The sequence below is a fragment of the Limulus polyphemus genome, unplaced genomic scaffold, assembly GCF_000517525.1.
Source record: "Limulus polyphemus unplaced genomic scaffold, Limulus_polyphemus-2.1.2 Scaffold53, whole genome shotgun sequence".
NCBI classification, from domain to species: domain Eukaryota; kingdom Metazoa; phylum Arthropoda; class Merostomata; order Xiphosura; family Limulidae; genus Limulus; species Limulus polyphemus.
In genome coordinates this window covers 364,010-377,227 of record NW_013665663.1, presented here as the reverse complement: position 1 = coordinate 377,227, position 13,218 = coordinate 364,010, and the positions used below count along the sequence as shown (strand labels likewise).

The 13,218-nt window shown below is 34.5% G+C and overlaps 1 protein-coding gene across 3 annotated transcripts in view; it reads left to right on the top strand.

Moving 5' to 3' along the window:
* Nucleotides 1-13,218, top strand: part of LOC106463468 (suppressor of lurcher protein 1-like) — a 160,200-nt gene that overhangs the window by 102,351 nt on the left and 44,631 nt on the right. For all 3 annotated transcript variants that reach the window (XM_022391355.1, XM_022391349.1, XM_022391361.1), the window contains exons 5-7: nucleotides 2,414-2,628; nucleotides 10,265-10,481; nucleotides 10,752-10,981. In XM_022391355.1, coding sequence (XP_022247063.1) covers nucleotides 2,414-2,628; nucleotides 10,265-10,481; nucleotides 10,752-10,981 — 662 coding nt within the window. The remainder of the gene's footprint in view (nucleotides 1-2,413; nucleotides 2,629-10,264; nucleotides 10,482-10,751; nucleotides 10,982-13,218) is intronic.

Genomic DNA, 13,218 nt, shown 5'->3' with positions numbered 1-13,218 from the left:
GCTTTTCCATGAAGACAGAAGAGGACCTTTACGAGACCCAACTACTTTCTTAGCTAGCTACTCTGGGTGAAGACTATTCCTCTTAATTACAATTCCTTGGATTCGTGAAAAATGTTATTATTTATTTTCGAATGAATCACCTAAGAAAAGCACACACAGTAAAATGCATTCATTGAGAAAATATAAAAAAATCTTCAAAAATAAATCCTGTGGTCACAACATAAAACCTTCACTCTACTATCTTACTCTATGGTACTTTTAGATATAGCCTTTTCCCAATTAGATAAAAATATTAACCATAAGAACAAGAGGAATGTCAGGAAATGTTACGCATGGGTAAATTTGAATTATCTTACTTTGACTGAGTTGAAGAAAGAGTCTGGATACAATGTAAAAACAAAGTTAGCGATTATTTTCATTAAATAACAAAACGAATTAAATTGAATGACACCACAGGCCACAAGAAAGTGCTGTTCTTATTCAGAAAGTTAACTTGGTCAAGATCTGAAAAAATCCAAATGGTATGGATTTCTGAAGAAATTATCAGTAAGGTTGCGAGAGCACAATAGCTATATTTAAATTACAATAGCGTCATTTCTACCTGAGAACATGCACAACCCATGAGCTGTAGTTTTGCTTGAGATGTAATTTTGTAACTTGTTGATATTCTAAATGCTCTGCTGTATGAGTTTTTCTGCTTTCATGGAAAACATTGAAAGTTTTTTTTTGTTTGTTTTTTTTAAATTGGCGTCCTTTGCATCTACATTATTTAACAGTATCATTATATAAGGAGTAAATATCTTCTTACAAGGCTGTGACTTGTGTTTCTCCAGCTATATCTATACCTTTGGCAGCATTGCTCTGTGAAATCGCCAGAAATTCGCATTGAAACAAATATATATATACTACTTGTGACTCATGTGGCACCAGAGTTCACATTTGCAGCGACGAGTTTCTATACTACCATATGCACACCATTATTTTAAAGTAAAAGTAACTCTCTGTAGAAACTCAGTTTAAAGTGCAGTACAGTTTAAGATTCTTAAAAATCAATATGAAGAGCTTCTCTGTTTTATGTATGTTAATCGTAAGAGTTGTGCTTGGTTTACAAGTGAGGCAATTGTGTTACTAGATGTTTAAGTTGACCAAGGACTAGAGCAGAATGGAACTTTTATTTATAATTCAGTGTAAATAAAATTTGTTTATGTAGTTTTGTGAAGTTAATGCTCTCCAGCCAATTCTCTTGTGAATTTTAATTTTGTTTCAACATATTGAACTCTATTACTCCTTCTTCGTGACGTTCCATTTTTTTCTGTTACTTCACCTGACAGTAGTATATAAAATGAAAATTTGGAGCTCTTGGGGGGAGGGGGAGGGAAGGTAGTGTGTAATCCACTAAGTCTTTCCTATCAGGAAAGTTTAACAATATCAACTATCCAGTACAACATTTTATTAAGTATGTACTGTATATTAGAGCAGAAAAAGACAAAATTAATTTTGTCAACCAAAGTTGTACGACCTTTAACGAAATTGAGTGACAAAATAAAAGGTTCGCTACGCCCACCGCTTCCAGATCCATATAACTGCTGCTGGATTCAACCTTCTTCAGTGAAGACCAGTTGTTCGCGCACAAACGTATGGTATTCATTGTAAGCTCATCCACAATATTTCAATTATTCTATAATATTGTTTTAGCTCCCCTTAGCTCCTTGTTTCATATAGTTGAGGAGGTTCTCCTTAGCGAGCTTCTTAGCAACCCTCAATTTAACCACTGCCCAACGGCTAACTCCCGAATTCACTCGGATATTGCGGCTACGACTTATCTGCTCGTTCTTATCAACCATAACCGTAAAATATGTAGGATATTTATGAAAGTTTCTACAATAAAATCAAAGACATAACTGTTAGCCCCCAGTGGAACAGCGGTATGTCTGCGGACTTATAACGCTAGAAACCTGGTTTAGACACCCGCAAAGAATAGATAACCCATTGTGCAGCTTTGTGCTTAACTTCAAACAAACAAACTCTACCATAACAGTTAGTCAAGAATGGACATTTTCGATCAGAGTTGACTTCTCTTTGATGGTGTGTCTTTTTTTACACGTCTTATGCAGACGTGAATGTTTTAGATTAAATTAGATCATTGTTATCTAAAAATACTATAAACAAGTATATGCCCAATTTTTTTTAATAGGAATGTTTTCTTGACCCCGTTAGTATTTTGTTTTTGTTTTTTACTTTATCTTTCAGTTTCAACTGTATTGTCGCAAGTTATTTCTACAAGTGAAGACTGGGTAGTAAAAGGTAAAACATCTAAGTAATTTAGTAATATAATTGTTTAGAAGTGTGTTTTAAGAAACTGTTTATTAGACCACTAGGAAGATCTAATTCAAATGCTGTTTTTTTATCACAGATGTAAATATGGAGACTATGTGAAATTATACTTGCACTTAAAGGAACCGCTAGTAAACCAGAACACCAGCCACAATACGTTCCTCTGTGGTAAACTATCCGATATTCAACAGACTCACTACTCCTCAGGGAGCGCTTTGATCTTCGAATTTCACACAGACTGGCGTCATGAAAATAACACAGGCTTTCGAGGCACTTTTCGCTTCCTCAATAAGAGTAAGTAAATCTCTATATGCCAATGATCAACCAAAGTTTTATTCTAAATAAAACAAATAAGAGAGAAACTAGCACAAAAATTAGAGCCAGGGTGAATACATATCACTAAGCAATTACAGAAGTAAAAGTTTGGTATATTTTCCAAACTTTCATCTAAAGAAAAGGCTTAAGTGTCTTTTTTATAAGATAATTAATTAATTTTATAATGACTCTGAAATGAATTCACTAACGTGAATACAAAATGAAAATCTTTTCCCGTCCAATTAAAAACTTTCATTTTAAAATAATTAAAACAGCGTTAAAAGCCACGTTATCGGAGAAAATACTTTAAGATGTTTCAATAATCTTATAACAATATTGGCCACGATCCGGTTCTTTAGGCCAAAATTCTACGACAGTGAAAAATCAAGAAAACAGCAACATTTAATTTTTTTTACATTAGAAATTAAAGAAAGATATGAGCAGAAATAGTGCATTTTAAAAGCAACCTTAATAAATGCTCACAACAAAAGAATGAATTTAATAAAAACTCAATCAGTTACGAAAGTACAAAGACAAAACCAATTGCAGGAAAAAATTAAAACAATCATCAAGTTTACGTAATTGCACTCTGAAAAAATCATATTTTTTTTTTACTGTTGTCGTTCATTGAAACAATTACGTTGATATAAATATTGTGATTTACTTTTAAATATTCATTTGTTTACTAAATATCAATTTTAAATAAAGAAATCATAAACATTACCACTTTTGTGAAGTGGTTTTTTGCATGGAATATTAGCGTCTAGTTGATTAATATATTTTTTATTCAACAGCTGTATTTAAGATCACCGATAGCCCATTATGTAGCTTTGTACTTAACAACAAGCAAAATATAATATTCAGAATATATTTCTTTGATTAAGTAGTCTTCCGATAGGACAGCGGTAAGTCTACGGACTTACAAAGCTAATATTCTGGGTTTGTTTCTCCACGGCGGACACAGTAGATAGCCCAATATGGCTTTGCTAAACCAAACAAACAAATTGAACAAGTATAAGGCTATTGCCCCATCTAGTGACGGTAATGTTAACCTCAAGCTTCTAGGCGTTTTATTATTCCACAAACCGCTATGGCAAACGTAAGTGCACACATACACTTACATTATTAGAATGAACAACATAAAAAGACAGATGAACATTTTTCAGCCATAACATTTTGTGATTAAGGTATACTCTACTCACTTAAATTTCGGTTTACTGTAAATAAAGATTGAATAGTTTCGCGTTGTTTTTTTTTTTTTGTTGTTGTTATTTAGTTAAAGTTTCACCAACAAGTAACATTAGGGTAGACTGACGTCAACTGGATTGTTAGCTTTAAGTTCAGGCTAATTTCAATAGATCCTTTAAAGGGGTATGGTATAGCGTATGATCAGGTTTTAGTTGTTAACAGCGAGTAGAAAGCTGTATTTTAATGAGCCAAATCGCTTAAGCTACATGAATATTGATTATAAAAATACATTCTTCCAAAATATTTTTACCCAAATTCTAAACCTGTTGTTTTTAGTTAAAGTTTCACCAACAAGTAACATTAGGGTAGACTGACGTCAACTGGATTGTTAGTTTTAAGTTCAGGGTTAATTTCAATAGATCCTTTAAAGGGGTATGTTATAGTGTATGATCAGGTTTTAATTGTTAACAGCGAGTGGAAAGCTGTATTTTAATGAGCTAAATCGCTTAAGCTACATGAATATTAATTATAAAAATACATTCTTCCAAAATATTTTTACCCAAATTTTAAATCTGTTGAGCAGAGAGTCTGGCACATATATTCGTTAAGTGTTGTTCAATTTCGCGCCAACCTACTCGAGGGCTATCTGCGGTAGTTATCCCTGATTTTGAAGTAAGAGACCAGAAGGAAAGCCGTTAGTCAATACATTCCACGATCAACTCTCGTGCTGTTCTTTACCAATGATTAGTGGGATTGATCGTCACATTATAACGCCACCGCAATTGAAAAAGCGAGCACGTTCTGCAATAGGTTTTCATCACGTAACTCGCAGCTTGCGAGTCGAGCGCCCTAACCACCCTGCAACGACAGGTCTGCACATATTCATCATGTGGTATTTAAGCCCTATCTTCAAACCGTAACAAACTACTGTTGATGAAAGCATATTGTATTTTCGTATTTATAGCACAGCTACTAAGGCTTTATGCCACTTTTCCTAAATATGAACTATTGACCAGAGAAAAGACAGCCAGTCAACAGTGTTCAATAACTCACTATCCATGCTATGAGGTTGACTATAACTTTTGTAACGCACCCAGAATTTAAAGTGGACGGAATATTTTGAGGTATCGCACGGATTTAAACCTGTCTTTTCACCTCCGAAATCCAAAACTCTACCACAGGGCCATCCTGCGCTCCTGATGAAGGCGAAGAGAAAAGAACATAAAATAAAGCTAGAACAGGACAGAAAGAGACAAAAATAAAGGGTTAAGTTCAAAGAAGAGAATGAAAACAGGAAGCGGGTGAAGCTCGAAAACAAACTAAAAACAGATCAATAGGTAACCAGTTTTCTTATCGCTTGTTTGTTTGTTGAAGTTCTCGCAAAGCTATTCGAGGGCTATCTGCGCTAGGTGGCCATCATTTTGAAATGATAGACTAGAGTTACTTGAGTTACTTTTTACCAACAAACAGTGGGATTGACCGTCACATTATGGCATCCCCACGATCGAAAGTGTGAGCATGTTGGAAACGGGATTCGAAACTGCGACCCCCAGACCTAACTACCTTGCCTTGCCTTGCCAGTTCGTTTTCTTGTTAATTGGTGAATGCTCAAATATTTAGAAGCATTTGTGATTTGGTTCAATTCAAAGTTTCATAGTTACACTTACTGGCATTGTCATTCAAAACTAAATATGCATTGCAGATGACCTACTGATCAAAGTAGACATGTATTAAAACAATTATTACTAACTAGGTTGATTAATAACATTTGCCTTATTAGTCTTTCATTAATGTGTACACATGTAATTAATCAATAGTTGGTATACTACAATTACCATTTACTATTTGATCAATTAATCAATGTAATATTACAATAGCTATTTACTATTAAGATAGGCTTAGCAGCACTCTCAAAGTTTTGAGCGCTCACCAGTTGATAAGAAAACTGGACTCATTCTAGTCTGTTTGTGGTTTGTCTTCGGCCTGGCACGGACTGGTGGTTAAGGCGCTCGAGTTACAATGTGAAGACAACGTTAGACTGAAGAGGATGCACGAATGCGTCGGAAATAGTTTGTCTAATGTCCAAACCTCTGACAATTTGTTCCATTTACTATGTTTTTTCTTATTACCAGTTTACCCTTCTAAATTAGGGCTAGCGCAGATAATCATTGAGTAGCTTTGTACGAAATTCAACAAAACAAACAAATTAATTTGTATTCGTGTTTCTTTAGCTTTCTTCTTTCACTTTTTACTTTTAATTAGATTAACCGTAACCCTATCCTGTTGTTTCTTCTTAGTCCACTTGACTATTGACCCTGTTCCAATATGTACAAAAGTTTGCACCCTTTATTTTTGTTAGTTAATTTCATAGTCATAATTCATTATGGTTCTTTGGTGTGGAGGTCGAGGTCTGAGAACAACAAATACGTACGTGCTTCCATCTGTCGGCGCCGATGTTTACAAAATATTTGGGGTCCGTGAAGACCCTGAAAGACTAATGCAGGGTTAAGTTGTCAAATTAGGCGTAGAAGTTGGAAACTGTAAAAACCAAACACATAAAACAAATATAATTGCTATTAGTCTCAGTAGCCATCTCCACCAGCGACAAGCGTTACATCTACAGACTTATAACGCTAGAAACAGGGTTTCGATACTCGTGGTGGGCCCAGCATAGATAGCCCATTGTGTAGCTGTGTGCTTAACTACAAACAACAAACAATAGTCTTAGTAGCATGTGGAAAGTGTCAGTGAGTTCAAATGAAAACAGTAGCGTTTGGATATCCATCGCAAGCGTCAAAATCTCGAACCTTGTCTAGTTGTCATAAAGGAGGCAAATTATGGATTGTGGATTTTTCTTTATATACAAAATATTTTTCAGTTTTCAGTAAAATTCAATGTTCACAACAAATAAGCAGTAACATTTTGTTGAACTATAACTAACTTATAGAGCTATTCATCTACTAACAAATAAAGTTCAGGATCAAAATGCAAACATATATTGCATCAGATCAGTCTACTTTAGGTTTTTAGGTGACCAAAGTAAACAATTCATTGGCACTGATTTTTATTGATAATAACATATAGCACTTAACAACTTGTCAATAGCTATCAGACGTGGTAATTGTATTTGAAATATTTCAACTTGACTCTCCTTCCAAAACCTTTTTATTTTGTGTGACTGTAATCTGTAGCGATATACAGGACAAGTTTTATTATCAACTAACACACAGGTTGAGTACGTTATAATAAAACGATTTTGGAGCCTCATCACATCGTTATAGCTTATGTTGCCCTGTCCAGTCGTGATTTATTTGACGGTTGTACAACTTGTCAATAGACCTGCAGCGTAGTTTCTGTTGCGAAATGTTACTTCATAAGGCTGTCATGTCAAAAACACACCATTATTCCTTGCAGGTTTTCCATAGGATGGTGACGCTTTCTCAACACCTGTTTAAAGAGTTAAATCGCACATGAATCCATAGGCACTGTGTGTCTGACTACTTGACTGCTACATCATTTAGTTCTCCAGTTACTTTAGGTACGTGACATTTGAACAGACCGCGTGCCTAGGAGCATTATCTAGGTGAGCCCATACCTGTTTGCCTCGTTTCCAAACATAGATCATTCTCAATTATGTTACATACTATTGTTTGGTGCAAGTGGATGGCTTTTGCTACAGACATTTGTATTCGTGGAATCTCATCTGGTACAAGATGCTGTACTTTTATTATCACGGCTGTGGGTGTGACTCGTTGAAGGTCTCTTTTTGGATATTCCTAGTTCTCTAAGTTCAACCATGTTCCTTTATTTTCCAATGCGAATGAGTACAAGGGATATTCTTACTTTGGAAATACTAAATCTCCGATCTGAACACGTCACTGTTATCTGAGTGTATGAATATCTTTCGTCAGAAAAGGCTGTTAAAAACCCTTTCAAAAAAGTGGTCAATTGTCGGTAACATTACAGTAACTACGTAACGCAAGAAAATGTCAAAATATGTTGTTTTGATACATGCCGTTCGATCGCGATTTTATATCGTCTGTGGCCATCACGTAAATTGCTGATTTTCATGTTCAAAATCACTTAAATATAAAGTGCATAAATCTCCATATTTTCCTGATGTTATCAATATGACAAGCAACAATTTTAGAATTCTGAGATAAAAAACAAAACAAAAAACATTAATAATAATTTGTTCCAGAGGGATATCACTTAAATATGCTGAGGTTTTCATGTACACGTAATGTAGTTTGATAGAGATATGTTTACTAGTTTTAGGTAAAAATGAACGAAATGTATTGTGACGCCGTCGTATTAAATCTACCACGTTGCCATTTTTAGTTGCTTAGCGCTGCACGACATATTCGTTAACTCTCACTGATGTAAATTACAATTTATGATTACTGGCGCGTAATAATGTCATAAAAGTCTGTATCTTTTCATCTTACTTCACATGGGCTCCTGTCGTGTACTAAGTATATACTATTTCCATAACTGAAAAACTACACAAAGCAAACTGCAATGGGTTTATGAATGATTAATTAAACGAAAAGTAGATGTAGTCAATTTTATCACCTTCGTCATGTTCACAATCAGCAAAACTTTACCGACTCCTAAATACCTCCAGCATTTATTGCTGAAAAAGAAAGTCTTGATCGAATATCTACTTTAACGTCTGAAATCAATGATAGGCTTGCTCAGCTCTAGAGGTTTTTCCAGATAATATATTTTGTTTTACGAGAAGAGCACTACTTAATGGCAATCTTTTTTTTAATTCTAACTTTTAAAAGCGCTATTGAGTAATGAAATTAAAGCGTTAATGACAATAGATCGTGTTCTTACGTGACTAGTTTTGCTTTATTTTCTTTGTTTTTATTCGATATTATGAGCTTCAAGATATGTCCTACCTGAAAAAGGAATCATTATAGAATCCGAAACATACCTCTAAAAATCCATAAAAATATTGTTTGTTTGTTTTTGAATTTCGCACAAAGCTACACGCAGGCTATCTGCGCTAGCCATCCCTAATTTAGCAGTGTAAAACTAGAGGGAAGGCAGTTAGTCATCATCACCCACCGCCAACTCTTGGGCTACTCTTTTTTTACCAAAGAATAGTGGGATTGACTGTCACATTATAACGCTCCCACGGCTGAAAGGACGAGCGAGTTTGGTGGGATGGGGATTCGAACCCCTAGATTGCGAGTCGACCTCCCTAGCCACCTGGCCATGCCGGGCCTCATAAAAAGAAAAGAAGAAATCAAAACATTTTTTTCCTCAATATATATTGAATATACTGTCAAATTCATATTGAACATATCTACTTTAAAGGCACTCTAGGGCGGCGCTTAACTTCGATTTCCTAGGGCACAAGGGAGCGAGTACGTTTTCAGATTCTTCCTGGGCAGGATGACAGTATAGCTTTAGCTGGATACACTGAAGCTAATTTTGGCTACAGTGTCTTGCTCAAAGACACGGCGACTAGGTTTGGGTGAGCTTCGAGCCCGCAACTTTTTTTTTATACTCAAAAGCAATAATACTTTTATTGTAATTAATTTATTTACCTATTATTCTACGATGAACTTGACAGAAATATGAAATTAAAATTACTTGAAGTATTGCCCAGTATACTTAAAAATTATCTAAGGCACCGTCTAGTCAGCAGTTCGTGCAAATCAAGTTCCAATGAAACGAAAGTATACACCGTTGGTGAATTGTTGCCAAAAATACCACGACAATACACCAATTCACTTAAAGAATTCACAATTTTCTAGGTGAATCATGTCCTCGTTTTCACCCCTAGCAGTCGTATTCGATATCTTCAGTTTTGAAGTGGGTCCGGCATGGCCAGATGATTAGGGCGCACGACTCGCAATCTGACGGTCGCGGGTTTGAATCACCGTCCCACCAAACATGCTCGACCTTTCAGCAGTGGTGGGCGTTATAATGTGACAGTCATTTCCACTATTCGTTGGTAAAAGAGTAGCCCAAGAGTTGGCGGTGGGTGGTGATGACTAGCTGCCTTCCCTCTAATCGTACACTGCTAAATTAGGGACGGCTAGCGCGAATAGCCCTCGTTAGCTTTGCGCGAGATTCAAAACAAACAAAACTGCTCATATCACATCATATCACACTTTTGAAGTTTCTTAGCTACGCACTTGCTGATGGTGAAGAGATAATATTGGAGCTTTATTAATCCGGTTTCTTAGTCTTGATTATACTTGAGCTAATAATTTTTTTGGAATTTATTGAATAAAATGTGTCTGCAGTGTTGAAGTTTAGAAGTGAAACTTCTGTAATCAAAGCTTTAAATTAAAAACATTAATAACCTCCAATTCAAGTAACAGAAAAAGAAGATCAAAATAGAATTTTTTTTATTAAGTTACGTTTAAAAATAATATTTAAGCAATAATAAATAATCATTTTCCAGCGTTATTCCAAACCGTTGGGGAGCACCAAAATGGAACCAAGTGTGACTACAAGTTTATAAGTGAGAAAATCAATCAGAGTAAGGGGCGCTTTTTCTCCCCACAATACCCCAGCACTTACCCTAAAGATGTGGAATGCTCTTACCAGTTTATAGGGAGACAAAACGAACGGGTTAAGATCATATTTGAGCAAGTTCATCTACAGAAAAGCGATTTAAGGTAAAAGAAAGTGTCTTGGTAACGTAAACTCTACTTTACTCATCAATTATTATCACTGATTTTGTAAGATTTCTAACCACATATTATACTTTCGAATTTTAAATAAATGTATCATGTTGTTTAAAAAAAAACGTTATTTAATTTCGATAACGGCTGTTCTATCCAAATGTTTCATCGAATATATTCCCAAATAATGCTAGCTATTTATCGTTTATTCAATGTATATCTTTATTTAGTAAATTATTATTATCTTTTTTTGTACTGTTTCAGTTGCCTTAACGATCCAGATAATATAGAAATTCACGATGGGGATAGTGCTGAAAGCCCTGTTATTGAACATCTCTGTAATATTAACACTTTTGTGGAGACTGTTTCAACAGGTCCGGAACTGTACATCGTGTTCCGTAGTCAAAGTCATTTTCCCTCTCAAGGATTCAAGGCCACTTTTCAGTTTGAGGACGATTCCACGTTTGGAGGGGATACAGAAACACCATTGATGGGTGAGGATATTGTTTTACTCGTTTTTGGATAATTTTAATTGCTTACGTTATAAAAGTATTACTTCTACGCATCAGTCGTGATCGTGTGCTGGTTTAACAATTAAATAAATATTTCATCTTACAAAATCTTGTTACTTTTGAGTAGTACCTAAAATTACACTATAACTCGAATCGAATAATTCATTTAACGAAGCAAGACCAACACGTACAGAGTAAGTAGTCTTAACGACTTTTCTACTAAGATTTTTTTTTTTCACATTAGCAAATTCAATAAAACTTTTGTGCACTTTTCAAGACGTCACCCCTAATTCTAAAATTAAAATTTCGATTATATGTATTTCTATATTAAAACTTCAGATTAGCGTAGACGTGGTATTTATTCAGGTCAAAAGTTTGACAACCTATGTGAATACCCATGACCAATTATAATCCAGTAAATATAGAAAATGAACAACTAACTATTAAAATGTAAAAATACCTGAAAACTAGAGACTAGTGTAGTAAAAGAGGGTTGAAAAGTGTGTGGAGGAGAATCTATATGAAAATATATAAAACAGAATGTTCATATAATACGAGCGGTAGTGATTTATAAAAGTGTGACAAGTGAATGAGAACAATAATTAGTTCTTTAAACAATGAAACAACATCGCAAACTACGATCAGTAGAACTGCAATATCCAGATTTAGAATAAAATCATGAACCCTAACTAATTAGCTATTTTATTACTTAAGAAAAAATATATATAGGAATTCTTCACAGATATTTTCTTAGCAGCATAAAATATCGAACATAGATGGCTCTAGTAGTGACGATAACTAACAGAAGAATTTCTCTTTAAATTCGTTCTTGTATTTGTTATTCAAATTATATAATTTCCTGTTTAACAATTATATAGGTTTTATTTTACAACAATAATAATACTGCATTTCTGACTATGCTAAATAATCTGTGCTTTCATTTTCATTGTTCAATTTGTTAACTAAGGAATATTGATATTTAGGAAAGGCTACAGGAAATGTTTTAAATGATTACTTTTTGTACTTAGTATCAATTTTAAGAGTTTTGCTAGTCGGTTAATCAATTAGTCATCTATAGTCAAAGCTTTTATTTTATAAATGAAGAGGAAATTTTCTTATTCAGATTAAACAATGTTCTTCTTCTTTTCAGTAAAATTCTATTAAAATCTTTTTTCGTTTTCGATGTTCCTAGGTTAAAAACAAAAACGAAAAACGATAAGCTGAATTAAAAATGCTGACATTAGTTTACAAAACAAACCTTCTCATTCTATAGCAACTTGCTTAATGTAATAGAAGAGACAACGAATGATTGTTTATGCGATTTAACTTGTTATTTATTTAACTTGTGTTATCTTAAAGGCCTTGAGAGTCCCCCCCCCCCGTGTCAAAGTGGTCTGTCTGCGGACTTATAACGCTATAAACCGGATTTCGATACTTGTAGTGGGTAGAGCACAGATAGCCCATTGGGTAGCTTTGTGCTCAACTTCAAACAAACAAACAAGCATTGAGAGTGAGCATATCAACAATAATGTTAGCTTTTTGTACTATTACTAGATGGCAGCACAAGACATAAAATGAAGATCTTCGCTGCTGATGGCGATATTTATTTATCTAATTTATTTATGTCACTTCAAAGTGCAAAGTTTTATAAAATATATTAAAACGTACCTTAATATAACAAATGTAGTTTCTAAGAACTCTTCACGACTCTTCCACCTATCACTTTGCTAGGAACTTTCACAGTAAAATAAATAATAGTGTAACAAAGAAATGTAAAATAGCGCTAGGAACTGAATGACTAGTTACATTATTTATGTACAATTGTCAATGGAATTAGGAAAGTCAAACTTCACCAAAATCTTCAAAGGCAAGCATTATTAAATATATATATATATATAAAAACAGCCACTGCTGGGCATGATCTAAATATTTTCTCTGAACAACTGGTAATGTAGAAATAAAATCAACACCAGATTCGTTCCGAAATATTTACCCCAAATCCAGCAAGTTTCTTCGTTGGAAGAAATATTTATAGTTTTATACCATAGAGTTTGATGTAACAGAAGTCGTGGCGGTTTGTTTATTTTTTTTTGTTATGGATTTCACGCAAAGCTACACGAGGGCTATCTGCGCTAGCCGTCCCTAATTTAGCAGTGTAACACTAGAGGAAAGGCAGCTAGTCATCACCACCCACCGCCAACTCTTGGGCTACTCTTTTA